The sequence below is a fragment of the Rhamphochromis longiceps genome, linkage group LG19 (genome assembly GCF_057381845.1).
Source record: "Rhamphochromis longiceps isolate RC_006_pf linkage group LG19, R_longiceps_female_GT1.1, whole genome shotgun sequence".
NCBI lineage: Eukaryota > Metazoa > Chordata > Actinopteri > Cichliformes > Cichlidae > Rhamphochromis > Rhamphochromis longiceps.
In genome coordinates this window covers 31495927-31514592 of record NC_140575.1, presented here as the reverse complement: position 1 = coordinate 31514592, position 18666 = coordinate 31495927, and the positions used below count along the sequence as shown (strand labels likewise).

The 18666-nt window shown below is 42.4% G+C and overlaps 1 protein-coding gene across 8 annotated transcripts in view; it reads right to left on the bottom strand.

The window, feature by feature from the left end:
* The window catches only part of esrrb (estrogen-related receptor beta), a 45063-nt gene extending 26707 nt beyond the window's left edge, over positions 1 to 18356 (bottom strand). The window contains exons 1-3 of one of the 8 annotated variants that reach the window (XM_085391618.1): positions 18232 to 18341; positions 11171 to 11239; positions 1631 to 2040 (exon numbers count right to left, since the gene is read on the bottom strand). In XM_085391618.1, the coding sequence (XP_085247744.1) occupies positions 1631 to 2027 (397 nt within the window). In that variant the 5' untranslated portion in view covers positions 2028 to 2040; positions 11171 to 11239; positions 18232 to 18341. Of the gene's footprint in view, positions 1 to 1630; positions 2041 to 2426; positions 3187 to 11170; positions 11240 to 14769; positions 15220 to 18231 lie in introns of those variants that run through there. The other 7 variants (XM_085391620.1, XM_085391615.1, XM_085391616.1 and 4 more) reach the window with 7 other exon arrangements.
* Positions 18357 to 18666: the final 310 nt, after the last annotated feature.

The following is an 18666-nucleotide window of genomic DNA, read 5'->3' as shown; positions in this document are numbered from 1 at the left end:
CCCCCCCCTCCCAAAAAAAAAAAAGAGCCCTGCATCCTCTGCCTGGGACCCCTGTCTGATTATTATGCCATTAAGCCTCTCCTCTGCTCCTCTGAAAGAGCAGCAGGCTCCCTCTCCAATCTAAAGAAGTCCTGGGTTTTTTTCCCCTCCTTTCCCTGAAATTACCCGGCGACGCGTGCCTGAGTTTCTAATTGGCATGCCCGTCCCTGGAGACGGCCCCCTCCCTTCTTCCTAATGAAAAGCCTCGGCCTTAATTACACTTTCCAAACGCTGATTGTTATTGACAAAACTCCTGTGGCTCGGACAAACGACGGCAGATTAGCTCCATTACAGGCAGCCCTCCAAGAAGAGAAAGAGAGGGATTTCAAATTGACAATGCAAAGCGAGGGGGGAAAAAAGAGGAGCATTCAATTTTTTCTTTCCATGTACCTTGCTCTTAATTGTTTGGGCCGTTGCTCCACTTAAGACGTCTCATTCTTTCCCGATGCCTCTTTTCTGTCCCATTGTGTCGCCGTCAGTGTACTTTTAGTGAAGGGACAAAAGCCCAGTTATGTTACTTGAGAGAAAATGTTCATCTTTTGTCAATAGACAGGATTGCTGATGGCAGCATGGGTAAACAGGAGGATTTGGCCTAATGCTTTTGTTTGCCTGCAAAAGGTACATAGACTGTCTAAAGCTGATAGGGCAGTAAGGTCCAAAATCAACACCTAGCATCAAGACAGGCAGCCTGCTCTCCATTTAATGCCCGCAATTATTTGCTGATGAAAAAATTCCCTGAAAGCAGCGGACAAAATGATTGTTTTGTTTCACCTTAACCAAACCCTTAGGTTCATTTGATCTGTTTTATCTAGTTTGTTTTTCACTGAATTTATTCCACGACTAAGCCAGCACAGCTTAGTTCTGGGCAGCTGTGCCTGTTGTGCAAATTTTTTTTTTCTGCTCAACAATATCTTCGTCGCCCTGATTAATCTGGAGCGGAGCGCACAGTTTCACAGTGGGGGGCCTTTCATTGCCTCTCCAATGAGAAGCTGTGATACATCATGCCTTGCAGATAGAACAGTCTCACACTAGTCCCGTCCCCCCCACACACACAAGTCAGAACAAGAATAATAAAGCATGCACTCTGCACCCCCCCAAGGCATCTGGACAAACAGCCCCCACCCTCCACCAAATCTGCCCTCTGAGTGATGATATTGCCTCCATCAAACTCCACCCACCATGACAGATGATGTCATAATCTCAACAGTTGCCTCCTCTGTGTTCAAGTCTCCCTCTTTTTCTTTTATTTCAGTTTTATTGTAAAGATTCTTTTCAAAACGCATAATTATTTGTTAATCATTAAAGAGAATTTTATTTTTCTGTTTTGTTTTGTTGAGTTGTGAATAAATTAAAAACAGAGCCTGATATGTTTCTGGAGGCTACTGGTCCCCTGTGGTATGAGGCATCTTCCACACTCCAGTGATTTTTTTTTTTTTACATAGGAAAGTGTTTGGACTGAGTATGTTTCAGTGCTGTTGTGAGGCCAAAGGTGTCTTGTATGGAGGGTGTTTTGGTGTTCTGTGATGCAGCGACATGGGATGAAATATCTTGTATTGAGTGTTTGTCGGGCGGGGTGAAAGAAGAAAAATACCTTGTATTGTCCTTTTAAAAAAGGCTTTGCAGGCCTCACAAGAGGCTACCCCATAGTGATACCCCGAGGCTATATCTCCACAGACCAGGCACAGCCTCTTGGGGAGGGAGTTCAACATGTATTCGCACTTTATGGACGAGTCCTCCATGATGGTGCTGGAGCAGTCGTCATAGCGCTTGCGGCAGGTGCCAGCCCCAAGCCCGCTGGGGGTGAACATAGGAGGAGAGTCCAGGCCGTTCGAGTGGCTGTTCATGGTGCTGACATAGCCGCCGCTGGCGTCCGAGTTGCCGCTGGGGCTGTGGTGGCTGACCGTGTCGATGACCGAGGAAGGACTGGATGGCTCCGTCTTGATGTAGGACCCACAGCTGGAGGGTAGATGCCGGTCATCAGCGGCCATTCTATTCAGCAGCCTGGAAGGGGGTGGGGGGTAGGGTTGATAGGAAAGAGGGTGTGGAGGGTGGAGAAGATGAAGATGATTAGCAGAGGTCTTCGGAGAGCAGTAATGAATCTCATCAACCAGCCAAGTGACAGAAGTGCAGGAGACAGCAAATTATTAGATTATATGGCAATTCAGAACAACTGTAACAGAAATGCTTCTTTCCTTTAACGAGAAATTTGGAGTGAATGGAGTGTGAAAAGATGAGCGCTAACATACTGCTTATTTACAACTACAGAGCAGAACAACTCACTTTCACAGCTTTTACAGTGGAAAAACATGTGTTTGATTTTCCTTTTCACAAAGGAGAGGAAACTGAAAAGAGGACAGATGATAAGTTTCGTGTGGTTGCAGCCTTACGTTTAAAATTGAAATTGAAATATGTAGTCATCTCTGTTTTTTTTAATCTTTCCAACTTGTCTGTCTACACCACTGTGCCCTAACAATCCCTTTACACCAGTCAACCAGGGGGAAGGGAAGTGCTTCATTAGCCACACATTACAGCAGCTGCGAAAGCGCTTCAGAGCAAAAATACACACCAAACACGGCGGCACAAGTCCGTACGCCACACAAACCCAGTGAAAAAAAGGTAGTTGAAAGAGAATAAGAGGAGGAGAGAAAGGGCACTCTGAAGACTTAACACACCCACACACACAGAGCGTGCACACACATCAAAGATGGGGGCATCTCCGTAGTCTAGAGAGCACAGTGGACCTTGGCTTGTCTCCTTGAGTCAGCAGTCAACCAAAAGGAAACATGATGGGAAGATATTGACTTTTTCACTGTCTGCCTAATAACTGTATTTTGGAGTACATGCAATCTGATGCTGTAACGTGTGCAGACTAAAGTGCAGTCTTTTGACTGCGGCCACAAAATCCTCTCTGAAGCCTCTCCTGCCCATATAAATCTACTTCAGTTCAGCTCTATAACCTTTAACTTGAAATTGCACTAAGAGAACAACGAAGAGGGGGAAAAAAACTTATCCTGGACACACTCAACTCGTTTTTCCATCTGCAAATAGAGTGTATTGAAGAGGTGAAGTGGTGGAGGAGATGAATAACTCAATCTGCTGGGGATGCCGTGTAGACACAGTAACCTCTTAGGGTCAAGGCGAGGTCACACACTAACATACGCACACACCCCTATGCATGAGGGTACCACTGAAGGGGTGAAAGGTTACCTGCACTTGCCTACATTAACAAAATTGAGCCTTGCGTGGCTTATGCAAATTCAGTTTCAAGGGTTTCTCATGAGTGGCAGCTAGAAAGCCCAAGTTGTGCTTTAGCACATTAGTTTCATTAGCATATTGCCAACTAACGGTAATGTTTACATATTTGACATGTCAGGTTTACCATCAACACGGGGAGAAGATGCTGTTTCCCACTTGGGCTCCTATCTTTTGGACTGGACTGCTCTCAGAGCACTTCAGAGGAAACAGGAAGCGAGAAGCGTATGCTGTGGTGTCCGCCGTTGGTTGGCCACACTGCTTCTCGCTCTCTGAGGCTGATTTAATTGTGAAGATGGGTGATGGAGGGGTTCAAGCCCAGGGGTCAGTGGGTCAACCTTATTTTCTCACCCTGGATTCCAGGGCCCGTGGAGATGGGGGTCAGCGTGTCAAATTAAATCTCATTCCCGGGTTTCCCCTCCCTGCTGTCATGTATATTCATTGGAGCTCCAGGTGCCTAGCACTTCTGGAAATTCACAAAAAGGTTAACTGCTAAAATAAATAATAAAAATAAAAAAAACGTCCCCTGTTAAAACCGTTGACCTTGTGGAATAAGCTCTTTGCCCGAGCTCTCCTGGAATCCTTCTTGTGATATAAAACCTCTCAAAATATAAAACTGACACACAGCCGCCATCCTGTTTCGCAAAAAGCAATCCAATACATGCTTTATTTCCTCTTTCTTTCACTTACTCTCAATTTAACCAATTCATGCAATAACTGTATAACGGGTGGTTGTTAAGAATTACCGTTTTTTTTTAAATTACCTACCTCTACTCTTAAATGGTTTGCAGAAAAAAAAGTGAATCATGTTCATGCCTTTCTAAAATAGATCTCGCCGCTCTTAATAACGAATGCAGATTACATACCCATAAATTAATGCACGCTCTGTGTTCATCTGCTTTATGTTCTCCGTTTCAGGATGGATATGTGCACCTGCGCGACAGGGCACCTGCACTTGGCTTATTAAAGGCTATATATTAAAACATAGGAGCACAAGATGGCTCCATTTAGCTTTTATTTCAGAAATTCAGAGTAAGCTTAACCCAAGTTCAAAGGCCACCTCGAGGGTGACACTTAGCATAATTGCATAAGTGTCTTAACTGTTTCCCCTCCAGCTCAATGTGGTCATTTATAATGAATGTGCTGGCTAGAATCCCCTTAACTCACACCGCTATGACACATTATATCACTGCTATGCTTATGTTTTTAACAAGCCTGCATATATTGATTAATGATACTGAGGGAATACTAACCATGAGAACCTGGCGTATTAATCAAACAGTCGAAAATATTTCTATAAATATTGGTAATCTCTAGTGGGACAGGGCCAATTTAAATCTATAAATACAACTGTACGGGAAAATGAATTATGAACATTAAATTGTTTGACAGCAGCAATAGTCCCGATAAATAATTCAATATGTGGGGCAGGTGCTAATTAGCTTGTGTGCCACAGACAGAGCAGACAGGAAAGGGTGTGTTGAACTGAGACTTGATGCTGTAAAATCTATAGTTCTTTCTTCCTTCCTCAAGGTAAGAGCTTTTTTCTCTCTCTCTTTTTTTTTCAAAATCTGCTGCCTGGCTGCCTAAAGGAGCAGCACTCATCTAAGACACAGTATCTCCCCCTCTCCCATTTTCTCCCTCTGTTCCTCCTCCTTTTGTTCCCTTTGTACCGATCAAAATTCATGCTGAGTAGTAGGTTATGGGCCCGCAAACGCACACTGCGCAGTTTGGTTTTAATCTGATTCCACCTGGCCCTCCTAACGGCATTTCAGATCCCTAATATCATTCCACCAGTGCTGCTGTGACTGGGATTAGCCGGCCTAATGATGTGGCAGCTCGTATCACACTCACCGTTCCGCGATTTCCGAGAGGAGAGCCACGGAGCGCTCTTTCCTAACATCTCCACTCTTTCCCTTTGCCTGCGAGCGAAATTCTGAACATTGGATGACACTGTTATGAGAACGGAGAACATTCAGGATCTAATTGAGCCAATTTGTAAGTATGCCTGCTGAGAGCTAGCAGCTCTCTTCAGGAGGATAGTGACATCTTCCATTTTTCTCTGTGTGACTGCCACGCTCTCCCTGTTTCATGTATAAATCCCAAGCACAGAGTACAACCCTGCGCTAGAGACTCAACTCAAGCAGCGAGTACATTCCTCATGTCCTTTTCACTCTCAAGGCCGCCAGATGCCAAAAAACACAATTTTTATAACATTTGCTCACCTCATCTTAGAGTGTCACACTCCTGCTACCTGATCAGACTGCACAAGCGAAGGGGAAGAACGGGTAGGCGGTGGGGGTTGACATCTCAAGGCAGGGCGATGGTGATATCAGATGCCCCAGTAGGGGCAGATCTGTCTCGTGGGCCTCAGGCGATGTGGCCTGATAAGCCACTGGCCCCAGAGTCAGCGGTGGTAGGACGAACTCAATTAGCTCCTGACAGACCCCCTTGCAGCCCAGCGCAGCCTCCTCAGCACAGCCAAGAACCCGCTGGCAGCTGCCACGCTGACCTCTCCTCCAGGGGCCACTGCCACCTTTTACCGCTCCAACACACACACAGAGCCAGGGACTCATTTTTTTGTAAAAGCGAAAATCATGGTCAAAATCTACACGGCCCCACAAAAGTCACAGAAATACGCACAGAGGCTTGAAAGCCACCAAGGGTGCTCGCCGCACATTCACACGGGGGAAAATGTAAATGAAAAAGGACCGAGGCTCAAGGAGGGGTTGGTTTGGCCCCTGGGAGAAAGGAAGGGAATGGAGATTCCAAAACACACTTAGCTGAAATATGGAGTGTGCCTCTCTCTGTCTAACTGGCTCCAGGTTAATGACCACCAGGGGAATAAGGGCCAAAAGACTCTTGGGGCAATGAGCATAAGTGTGTGTGTCTGTTAGATTGGTTTATGCGCTCATATGCGAGTGTGTATTTGCACTGCAGACAGAATATGAAAGATGGAAATTTGGGGGTTGGCGGTGTGTCGTGTGGCTGACGGCGGTGGTTTGGTTGGAGGCAAGACCGGCACTCCACAGGGACCCATTCTAATCTATGAGGAAGAGGCCCCTGATTTTGGAGTTTCTCATTCATTAGTCCTGCTCTAGCAGGGAGACAGGGAGAGGACTGAGAGGAGGGGGTGGACCTGAGGAGAGGGGAGGGGCATCTTTATTAACGGATGTGCCAGACACTCAGAAGACGCTGACAGAGATTTATGATTTGCAGATCTATGGAGGCAAACAAAAGGAAAGCGGAGGGAAAAAAAAACAGGAAAAGAGAGAGTGAGTGAGGGGCTACATTAGAAGAAACAGAGAAGAGAGTGTTTACTGTTGTGATGGGGAGTGAGGGTCCCAGATCGATAGTCAGGAGGCTACAGGGGCCAGGGCAGGGTTACCACTTCTCAGGGACTGCGCTGCTGCTGCTCCGTGGTGCTCTAGCAAAGGATTATATTTAGCTGCTTCACAGCGATGTTACTGTAGTCTTTATAAAGCCATGAGCTCACTCCACTACGACAACATGAGCCCCACGCTCCAGCAGCACCACAAGATAGAGTCGACCAAGAAGCAGATCACATCTATCGATCGCCCCTCCCGCTCCTTCCTGTTCTAGAGACGCTGCTGGCAGAAGAGAGAGGGCCTCTCGTGACACAGGCGCTGCTGTTTGTCTGACGTAAACTGTCTGGGCCGCTCTGGGCAGATCTTGTTCTTATAAGGGGCTGAGTTCAGGATGTTGAGGGAAGCAACCGGCTAATGACAGAGCTTCTGTCAGTGGAAGTGTGGGTGGGGGGGGTCGGGGGGGGAAGTAACCGCCGTCTAAACTTCTTACGACAGAAAGCAAGGAGTTAACAATCTTCTATGCAGAACCAGTGGGAACGGCTCTCTGCAGAGTTGGACAGCTCATCACGCTGTATGTAAAAAAGGAAGTTCAGGGATAATTCCGGCCTGCCGTGCCGTTACCAAAGATTACTTTTCATTACATCCATTATGTGGCACAGTCATGGTATAATTTAGCAACATGAATTTACAATGGCTCTTGATAACTACAAAAAGTAATTATGGTGCATGGCAAAAAAAAATAAATAAATTAGCCTTGGGGCCTAGAAAACTTGGGGTTAGGTGATGACATCGGACACAACCCTGTGTTGTGTGATATGTTACCGATACACAGGCAACAATATCACAGTACGTTCTCCTGCGATACTGTGACATGGAGGTTTCTCCCCTTTACTACAGACGGTTTAACTAAACCGTTTCTTTGTCATGTGATGGTTTTAAAAATGTGAACATTTATTAAAACTGCTTAATTAAATTTGGCTGTAAAACTCAAATAAGAGCACGGTGCAAATAAATGCACTAACAACGAGTCGTTTTTTCTAAAATTGTAAAGATAATGTATTATTCTCAGGAATGCATTATAGTGATATATTATGCAAATCCTCATGAACAGTGTGATTCAATACAATCTGAACTTTAACACTTTTTCTTAAAAAAACTGCACGTTCAGTTTTGCACGATAAAAGCCGACTGCTAAAGTTTTGCTTAACTGCAACAAATCCAGTAAAAAGCCAACAGATATCAACCACAGCACGCTCCATGAGGAGGGAGGTGGGATTATAAAATTTGAATAATGAAGAAAAGAAAAAAGTTTGCGCATAACTAAAAGTCATGCATTGCAGTTCAGAGAGCATTCAGAGATATTTGTGGAGCAAACCAAGAGAGAAAACAGATCCACAAGGCTAATTTTCACAGAAAGTTGCAAGCTGTGCTGGATGATTTTTTTTATTGTTTGTGTGTCTAAGTGTGTGTGTGCCTGTGTGTGTCACAAACAGAAAGAAATATTTTTATAAAGGGTTAAGGCTATTTAACACAGTGCAATGTAAATCACAGGTTTAGACACAGTCACTGTGCGTAGAGGGGGACGGAGGCATAGAGCCATGCATGAAATTACTTCATTAATCTTCTTCTGATAGGCCGTCCTTGTTTAGGAGGAAACTACCTGCCTAAAACAAAGAGCCAATCCTGCCTCCACCACAAATTATCCCCTTTATCAGAAGAGGACACAAATATAAACAGACACACACACACACACGCGTACATACACAAATGTTAGAGCAAAATTAACAGGTCAAAAATCGGAGGTTTATCAGGTGTTTCAGACGTGACGGCGTTTGCAGAGGCTCACGGTCAGTGAGCAATCACAGCGCGGCGCGCGATACGACATCTGTGAGTTAAAGATGTAACTTGATTCCTCGCGTTTAAAGCGTTGTTCGAGGCACACAATTCAGACGACTCCAAAACGAATTGCTGTTACTCAGAAACACCATTGTTATGACTGTCACACGCCACAGCAGTCGACACAGTCACAGCAATAGCCTCTAGCTTTTTACAGGCTCATCTCTACCAGCTGCCACACATTCTCCATAAATAGTGCTGGTAATAAAAAGGCGGGTGGGCCTAACTGATTTATATGGTTGTGTCCACCACCACACCATTCAGGAATAATTAAACTTTGGGGATATTTCCTGAATTAATGCATCTCCTTCAGGGGTGGGGAGGTGGGGGGGTTGACATCTAAACGTGCGACGCGGTTTTTACCAACGTCTCGCGTCACAGGATGTAGTGGGAGAGGGGGCCTCTCAACATTTCGACAAGCAGCCACTCAGTGTGTGAACGTTTGATTGTACTTAAGGATGCAAGGGCGGTCTCTTAAGGTGACGTTTTAATGTGCACATGTTTTGTGACCAACAGGCAAATACTCATATAAGCACACGGTCGTATAAACTGAAGGCAGATGCAGAGGAATACACACACACACTTTTACACTAACAAATCTGTCAGTTATCAGATTTAATTATTATATGACAAGAAAAGTTGTAAAAAAATGTTAACCTCTAATAAAAACTGCCCTTGATGACAGTAAGGGTAAACAGCCTGATTTTCAGATTGAGTTATAATTTAATTTTCCCTTTGCTTCCATATTTGTGTCACTGAAAAGTTTGGAGAGCAGACAAGAATTTGGTTATTTGGAAACCGAGCACAAAAATTAGAAGCTTGTTCTGATTTATACAGTATACTGTATTTATCATTTATAATGACTCCACATTTAAAAAACTGAAGTCTAAACAACACCAAAGACTCAGAAGTAAATGTGTAAAATGTTCTTACATTTAAGACTTTCACTAACTCTTATTTGACAAAGACATTCAAATATTTTTGCGCTGCTTTTTAATTTATTTATTTTTTACATGAATTAAAATCTCAAACAAAAGTTGCTTTTATTTTTCTAATAGCAGGGTCCAAATATGGAAGCACAGAGACACTGACCGGCGTTTTGCACACTGTTCTGTTACTGGGTGATTATTGGTTACATCTAATTGCCCAGGGCAAATCTGGGATAAGCAATAGTAGTGCTCTCTCTCTCTCTCTCTCTCTCTCTCTCTCGTAGACACACCCGTAAGACAGCCTCTGTACACGCAGCATGTTTTCAGTTTAACAATTTCAGCAGTTCATGAAGCTGAGCCCTACAGCTTTCTTTAAGGCTGTGCTCTGCGTGTTTCAGCACATGAACCTGAAACATTCGAACAGCTCTCCAAAAAGCGATGACAAAAAAAACGTTATTCCTCTAAAAGCTGTAATGGGTGGAAGGCTCACGCAGACCATGCATAGAAGACCTGGTGAAGCTGTCAGTAGGAATCAGAGCTGCTTCAGTGATGGACGCTTCCAATATTGATTTCATAAATAAACAAAGCTAAGCATCGATCTTAATGTTATTTTGCATTTCAATTACTGCTCCGAAACATAACCTTCAAACAACTGACCGCTCAATACTAATAGCCTTCAATGATAAACACCCATATCGTTACCCACCTTACGTCATGTCATTTTTTAACTAAGTGTGAATTACTGAACCTGGAGTCGCACAATGTGACTGCAATCAAATAGAAAGCAAAATGTTTGCACAAAAAATGTTAAACTTTGTAATCACGGCTGATTTTGCTTTTAATCTTCACCGTGTGGTGTTTTCTTGTAATGCAACACTCAACAGCTCATGCTAACGGCTCTTTTCTTGACCGTGGTGTATTTCCCAATTTCCGCTTTCTATTGTAGGTGTGTGTATGTGACTGTATGTATGTGTGTGTGTGAGGATGCATGCATGCATGGATGTGTGTAAATGAAGAGGAGCCCTTCAGTGTTGGAGCAACAGGAAGAAGTGCTGACGCACTGTGTCAGTGATAGCACTCTGCTGCCACAAGGGCATGAGAGCCCACATAGGCTAGCATTATCCTTCTAGACTAATGGGCCTGGTTATTTTTAAACAGATTCTCACACTGCGGTGGAGGTGTCCAAGGTTACCATGGATGAGAAATCAGGAGGGACGCATGCAGTGACATTTGGTGATATCTGTGCAGGTGGATGTTATAAAATAGCCAAAGAGGTATTGTAAGTAATCATGAAGAGATCTAAAGGCCAAACATCAAATAGGCTCTCAAGAGAGAGCATGTTATTATGAAAGCATGATCTTCCAAAACTGACCAATACTAAAAAGAAACATTCAGAATCTGGTCTTTAGTAAGTTTTAGAGTAAAGAAATACAGAAAAAAGAACCAGCCTGGATCCTGAAACCTTCTCTTGTCCTTTTATTTTATCAGTTAATGACCTGGGAAATAAAGCAACACAAGAAGGTGCTTGATTTGGCAGCTCCTTAAAAGCCAGCCTCAGCACTAACAACTATGAACCCAAATACCTCTGAAGCTAGAGAATTGAAACTATCTAGACATTGCCAACACACTCTGCATCACCATTTGGCCTGGAGAGAGACAACATGCTCCCCCCGCTCAGCTTGAGCTGAGTGACATATTTACAGTGAAAGTAATGATACTAGATACCAGAAATGAGAGGGCTCCAGCGTGGCCAGTGGACTCAGGAATCTCTCTAATGAATTGGACAACAAAGCCCTGTTGGTACAAGGAAGAAGTATTTAGAATTTGGCAAAAATCTGAGCTTAAGCACATTAGGTTTCTCTTTAAAAGGCACACATCCCAAAAAACCTCCTAACATTTGCTCTGGGAGATGAGGAAAGTAAGAGCAGGACAGGTGGGTTGCCTGGGCTCCATGCTGCAGCTACAGAGGCCACCGGCTCCTGGCTCATAGCGGGGTGGCAATTCTCGGCCAGGAGCTTCTTCTGGTAATGTATTCTGAAACCAAATTACCGTAAGCTGATCCCATCTGGATAGCGTCTGTGCACGGCTGCTTTGGTTACCCACCACTGCCTCTAGCCTGTGATAGCATCTCCATGAAGACAGCAAAAATCTGATTAACCCTATAACAATGAAACACTTGGTCAAAGAGCAAGGAGCTTTTAACTTAAGATACACTAATGCAATTCCCTCGCCTTGTTTTCTGAAACCTAATAAGAATCAAGTGGACGGACTGCTAGAGATGGGTGTTTGCAGGCTTTAATGCAGCAAGCTGGGAATGAAGTCAAATAAATTGAAATCTAATTCATCACTGTGTGTTAACTTCTTTCTGCTTCTCTGAAAATACATTAAAAAGCTCTTATTTCATGAAGGGAAATTGGATAGCCTAGTTAGTTTATTGCAGTGCCTCTGCCAGGGCTTAAGGGAAGCCTGGGTGTTGATGGAACATTTAGAAGCAGAGAGAAGTCACATCTCAATTCGCTGCCACTCAAATGTTGTGTTTTCTAACAAGCACTGAAAAACTTACACTTGCAATCCTCAACCAGAGCTGGTTTCTAAAGAGAGTGCAACAGCCAGTGCAACACAAGTGAGTGCAGAGAATCTAATTCCACTACACGATAAAAAACACTTGGATTTAAACAACTGAAGCAAAACTGTAAAACGGGGCGAATGTAATGGGAACATAAAACATTATTAGAACAAGTTGCAATAACGTCGACGTTTCTTTTCAATTGATTTCCAACATTAAAGAAACAAGAGAAGCATCTCTCTGTTTAAAAGATAAAAACTCTCCTTCCAGCTAATTCCCAGGCAGTATTGATGCCTTCGGTTCAGTATAGGTACTACAGTGATACGGCACTACACTGTTGTGCTAATAACATAGAGCACATACGTTCTACTAATCCTCTCACTTAAGCATCGCGGCCGCATCCAGCGCTCAGTAAGAGGCTGCAAATACCAGTGCATAATTAGCAGAGAGCTACTGCTGAGCCAAAATTACCAGCAGCACACAAGCATGTGCTGAAAAGAGCCCACAAATTAACTGTTTTGGGGGATTGATATACGTTCACATTACTGCTGAGCATTCCTTCATTAAGATATTTTAGGTTTACTGATTGCCATTTCAAAAGAAATGTAAACAGTTACTAATATGTTAAACACCTGTTCACAACTGAGCTTTGAAAGAGTAGATTTTCTGCTCACCGTCAAGTACAAATATAATTATTTATATTCAGCATAATCACTAAATTATATTTAATGTTTCCTATTATTTTAGACAGATTTTAAATCAGCACAACATAACTACATCTCTGATAATAAACAAACATAAATATACTTCACTCTTTAAGTATTACTAAAAAATATCCCAGCACAGCTACATAAACTTCGTCTTTCACACCTGAAAAATGGAAAAACAAATACTAGATTATGTGTAATTTCTTTAAGAAATACAATGAAAAAAATCTGAATTCTGACACCTGAAAGATCAAACTGATTTAAACTAAAAGACTTACTAAGCAATTACTTTTCGACATAATTGAAACTGTCCTAAAATTTAAATGTTTAATGTTTCACCTTGTGCAATTCATATAGTTCAATTTCTGCTGAAAACTGGATTTTACAGGAAACCATTAATGAGTCCATTAAAAAATGAAAACTTAAATATGTGATTACATACTGGTGTAAATATGTAAAGCTCTTCTAAAAGAAATAAAAATTGCAGTGGTTTTCTTTTCCTAATTAGGAAATACAGACAAAAGAATACAAAAAAGACATTATGACTTGAGCCCATCGTACCTGACATGCAATAGAAATGTTCACTTTTTTAGGGTTTGTTTAATTTAATTTTAAGATGTATCAAAGAATGAAACTACACAAAATACATCTTAAGGGAAAAAAACAGAGATGATTCCATTTATTCCTTATTATTCATAAGTATCCTAGAAGAACTTTGAATTTCCAGTGATTAAAGCTCAAACTAAAAAAGTCAAAAAAGTAAGAAACACTAAGAGAATTGAGCTCTAACTGTTTTCTGTTAATGATTTTCACATTTTTTAAAATCTAATTAATTAAAAAAAACTAAATATCTTATTTATGGTAAAACTGAATAATATGAGAACAACACTAACAAGAAAAAATTATTTACCAAAAATATTAAATTATTATAAAACACTGTCTAATTTGGGAAAAGCTCCTGAAATTTCTTTAAACTTCTACATAATAACCCTTATAATTATTATCATTTACAAAATATATGATTTATAACCTGCTTAAATTCATAACAAAAAACTTTAGAACAGCCAAATGTCTTAGAGGCTGGTTTTCATACTATATCTGTTATTGGTTGTTGTTAGATATATTTGTACCATAATGATAAAACTGCTTCTAAAAAAGAATAATAATAATTACAAAGAAAACTGGTGATACAAAAAATACCTTAACTAAAGGTAATTTGTTTTGTTTTAAATGTAAGATACTGGTTGATTTAAAAAGTTTGGTGAAGGCACTGTAAGCCCAGACTGTCCCAGCAGCCAGGAGCTGTCGAGACAGCAGCTTGCCCGGCACGCCGCTGACTGGGACAGACCTGCCGCCTGACTGAGGTTACAGGGTCCTTTCATTCGTCTTGCCTGGCTACAAATATATATTACAGCGTGTAATTTATCCTCTCCAGTTCTACGGATTCACGTTAATCTCTCCTCTTTATAATATCATTCTCAGTCTGCCTGGGTGGCCGGATCTAGGGACAAAGCCATCAGCAAACAAGCTCCTAACCAAACTGGACAGGCACCCCCCAAATTCTATAGAGTAAAAAAAAAGGAAAGAAAAAAGGAAAACACACACACGCACACACACACACACACACACACACTGCTTCAAAGGGCCAAGTTAAATCAATCAGCCATGCTCTGAAAGATATTTATAAAACATACATCATGATGTGCCACACACCCATACACGCATTTACACAGTTGCACCTGCTCTGCTGCTCAATCCTGTCAAGTCCAACGATATTTAAAATCCCTCAAAACAACGAACGGGAAAAAAAGTGCAGGTAAGGAGTTTGAGTTGGCGTTAAGAGGCTATACAAAAAGAACAGCCAGGAATTAGAAAGTTAAAAGTTCAGCGCCTCGACTAGTAGAAAAGTAAAAGAAGAGTAGGTAAAGAGCAGATTATATTTTTTTAAATAGAAGAAAAATGAAAGGAAAATACAGGAAAAAGCAAAGGGATCAACGGCAGAGGTTAAAAAAGAAATAAAAGGGGGAAAACAGAGAAACAAGTGCACCTACTGGTTATGATAGCTGAGAGGGTCTGGAAGACAAAGTTCTGAAATGTCCATCAGTCCAGTTTTAGCATTCCAGGAATGAGAGGAAGAGGAAAGAGAAAACAATTGAGACCCGCTTCTTTCCCAAATGATAGCAAAGCACCCTCAGAGACAACGCTGCCGAAAACCCCCTCCAGCACCGCTTCCCCCCAGCCTGCACAGGTATGCTGGACTCTGATGGATTGAGTGGGCGTGTGTGTGCCTGAGCATGTGTGTTGTGTATGCGCGTGTGTTTATGTATATATGAGTGGGAGAGAGAGAAAGAGTGTGTCTGAGTGTATGTGTGAGAGGCAGAGAGGGAAAGAGAGAGAGTGAAGGGGGGAGGGACAGATCGACAGGAGAGGTAAAAAGGGGGTGGGGTGGGGGGGGTGAGAGAAAGCTAGAGAGAGAGTGAGAGAGACAGAGAAGCGCAGGCAGCAGCGGGATGAGCGCTAAGATGGAGAGAGCATGAGAGTGCGAGCAAGAGGAATGACTCTTTCCATGGTCGGGATAGGGCTCTTTAAGACTCAAGGGCTTGATGAATATGGAACAGCTGCTGTTGGCTGGCTCTGAGGGGCAGGACTTAAAGCGACAGAGGGGGCCGGCGGTGCACTGGGGGAGGAGGGATCCAAACGCTCGCTCACACTCTCCGCTATGCACAACACGCATGGCTCACACGGACATAGACAAAACAAGCTATCGCATGAACAACAGCGATCTAGCGGTCAACACACAAAGTTTCCATCTCATGATATGACAGAGATGGGTGCTAGAAAGTTAAATAAATAAGATGATAAAGAGAAGTAAGGGGTTTTAAGTATCAGGGGAAGCTCCTAGTGTTCATAAAGCAAAAATAAATCAGAGTTTCAATACTTGCTGTTCTGAATTGAGTGGTTTTTTTAACAATATAAAGCAAGGTCTCTTTAAATGTGACATTTTACCTGCTGTATCTCTTTAGTTTTCTGTGTTATATCCAACCGTGCTGGGGTTAATTTGAAGTGGTGTCATAAAGCAACCACACATGAACACTGAACTTAACCAAGCAACACACACACCTCAGAGATATGACTGCACGGCAGTACTAAGCCTGCTGTCACACACTTCAAGTTTTTTTAAGATCAAAATGATACCTGCACTGTTACACAACACATGATAAAGTCAGATCTGACGCCAGCCGAGAGCAACACTATAGAAGTTCCAGCGGGCAGTCGAGTGCATCCGCAGCACTTCGCTTTCAAAAAGCAATAGCTTTCAAACCGCGCTGAGGACAGTAAATGTATTTATTGAGCGGTGTCATTAGCTCCATTCGCGGGTGTTACATGTGAGGGACCATTGTGAACCTTTCACCACCTGTGAGAGATGATCTCAAGCCATAACTCATATTCTCGAAGCCCATCATCTTCTAAAGCAGCAGAAAATCCAGCTCTGTCTCTTCTAACCCCAGCTTTATAAGCGCCTGTGCTTCGCTGTTGATCAAGCTCAGTAAGAATGCAGAGAATGCAGATACCATTTCACAGTCAGTGAGGGTCTCCATGTTACTGTATCCCCACATTATAAGAACAGAGCTTACCATGGTATCTTGGCACTTGGTCGAATTGAACTGAGAAGAAACAGCAGCTTGCCCATTTCACAAAAAAAAAAAAAACCTCACAAGGCGGCTGATAAGAGCCTTCAGACTCTTCAATAAAAAAGTAAAGTTTGAGTGAGTGAGGAAGCGAGGAGGAGTGATCTAGCGACAGATTCATGCAAAAAAGGGTGTGTTGTGTCGTTTTGCAGCTCTCCAGTTTCCTCTTCCGAACAGGAACAGCACAACACCCCCCCCCTCCCCCCCGGAGAGGAATCCGGTTCCATTCATCGGCTCACGTTTCTATAATCAATGCAAAAACATCACGCAATCCCTATTGATCATCACAGGCCTATTGATGTGCAGCAATGGTGCCTCTAAGGTGGCATCACATCACACAGCATCTGCTCCCTTTTTTGTGACAAAACAAAATGACTAAATAAATGAAAATCCAATCAAGGTCGATGCCAAATCAAACACCTGTCAGTTTAATTTACCTAATTCAGGAATAAAATCAAAATTACAGTTCTTGGGCTTCAATACGAGCTGAATATTGAATAATAAGGAAGACAAGGCATGGGTATAGATTCAGCCAATTTCAGGTTGTTGGTTGTTGTTCAAGTTGTCTGGTAAATGATGTAAAATATTTTTAAATAGTGCAACAGCTACAAAAAAATTATTGTTTTGTGTTAAATGCGCTGAACAGGGCATACGTTACAGTAGCAGTGATGTTAGGAGATCATATTATTACCAAACAGTCTCATGACAGACTGGTTTCTAACTTTTTAACAGTGATAACTGCCGTCATTTGACGAATCACATTTCTGCATATTTCCTATAGGCCTCCCGGGACTTGACATCATACATACTTTTGTCATGCAGTGTGAGCCATGAAAGCCATGCTGCTGTTATCGCTGCTTCTTATCAGCTCTGTTATGAAAAAAAAAAAAATCACAGCTTGTGGCAGCTGTTTGACAGAAAGGGATCTGATTCAAATAAATAATAGACCTGTTGTAGGCAAACACTCAATCACACTTGAACGGGGCTGAAGTTGAGAGACTAAAATTTTTCTTTTCCCTTTTTCGGGTTCTTTTTTGTTTTTTAAATTGAGATTCCTGTTTGCATTCTTCAAGCCTGCTCACCTCACACCTGCCTGTTTGTTGGTTCACATGTACTACATGTATGCAAGTAAAACAGTAATTAAGGTGTGTTGAAAGTCACTTCAGGTGAGAAAGGCAAAGAACCTCTACACAACCATTAAAGACTTGGTACTATTTGCATTGAAAGTCTCGACACTGACAAAATTACACCTGTTTGTGTCATAAAACGCCACACACAAACACACATACACTAATAGCACTGAAAGCAAATTACAAAGTTCTGACAACACTGAGGCAACCTGAAGAATCAGTGTGCTTCAACAAGTATGGCATTAACTCTCTAAATGTCAAGTTAATTTTATTATTAAAAAACAAATGATATTAAAGTCTGTTTATGTAAACAAGTGTGGGATAATGAGCAGAAAAGCTTTAAAACAACTTAATGTCCTTAAAAAGACTGCTATAAAGTCGTATTTTTTCCTTCCTCGGAAACTAAACCTGATAATAGGCCTCACTAGTTTTTACCCTATGACAGGCATACAGAATTAATCACGTAAATATCGTAATTGATATGATTTATATGACCAGTGAAAAAGGTGGTGTTGCACGTGCACTGCGCATGCTTTAATAGTAAGAGCTAAACTGCCCGCACGCTGACGTTATTCAAGCTAAAAGATAAGTAAACTAGTATAAAAATTTTAAACCTATTAAATCAAACTCTTAAAATCACGTGTGTTGGATGTGTAATTGGAAGATAAATACGGTTGATGAACGTGCCGTGTACCTTACTCGGACAAGTCATGTCACATCCCCGGGCTGAGCACCGCGCACTGTAGAGGTGGTGTCTCCAGGTTGTAGTGGTGTTGGTGGTGGTAGTGTGGCTCTGTGTGTCTGAGCGCCGCGTTTAACTGTCACACAACGGCAGCCGCACTATCCACTCCTCCTCCGGCGCGCGCCCTGTGGCAAAACCAAACACCTCCACCGGCAGGCAGCAGGACCCGGCGAGCGGGGTCAAATGTGAATCAAACGCGGGGGGGAGGGAGTAGAGAGGGGGGGGGGCTCTGCTGTGCTACGAAGAAAAACAAAACTTACAGCTGATTCACCCACTTTTTCTTTTAGGTCTTGTATAAAAAAGATAACACATTTTATTCATACTGTTTTTTTATATATTTTTTATTTTAAGACTGTGAATTCCTATACCCCCCCCCCCCCCCCCCCC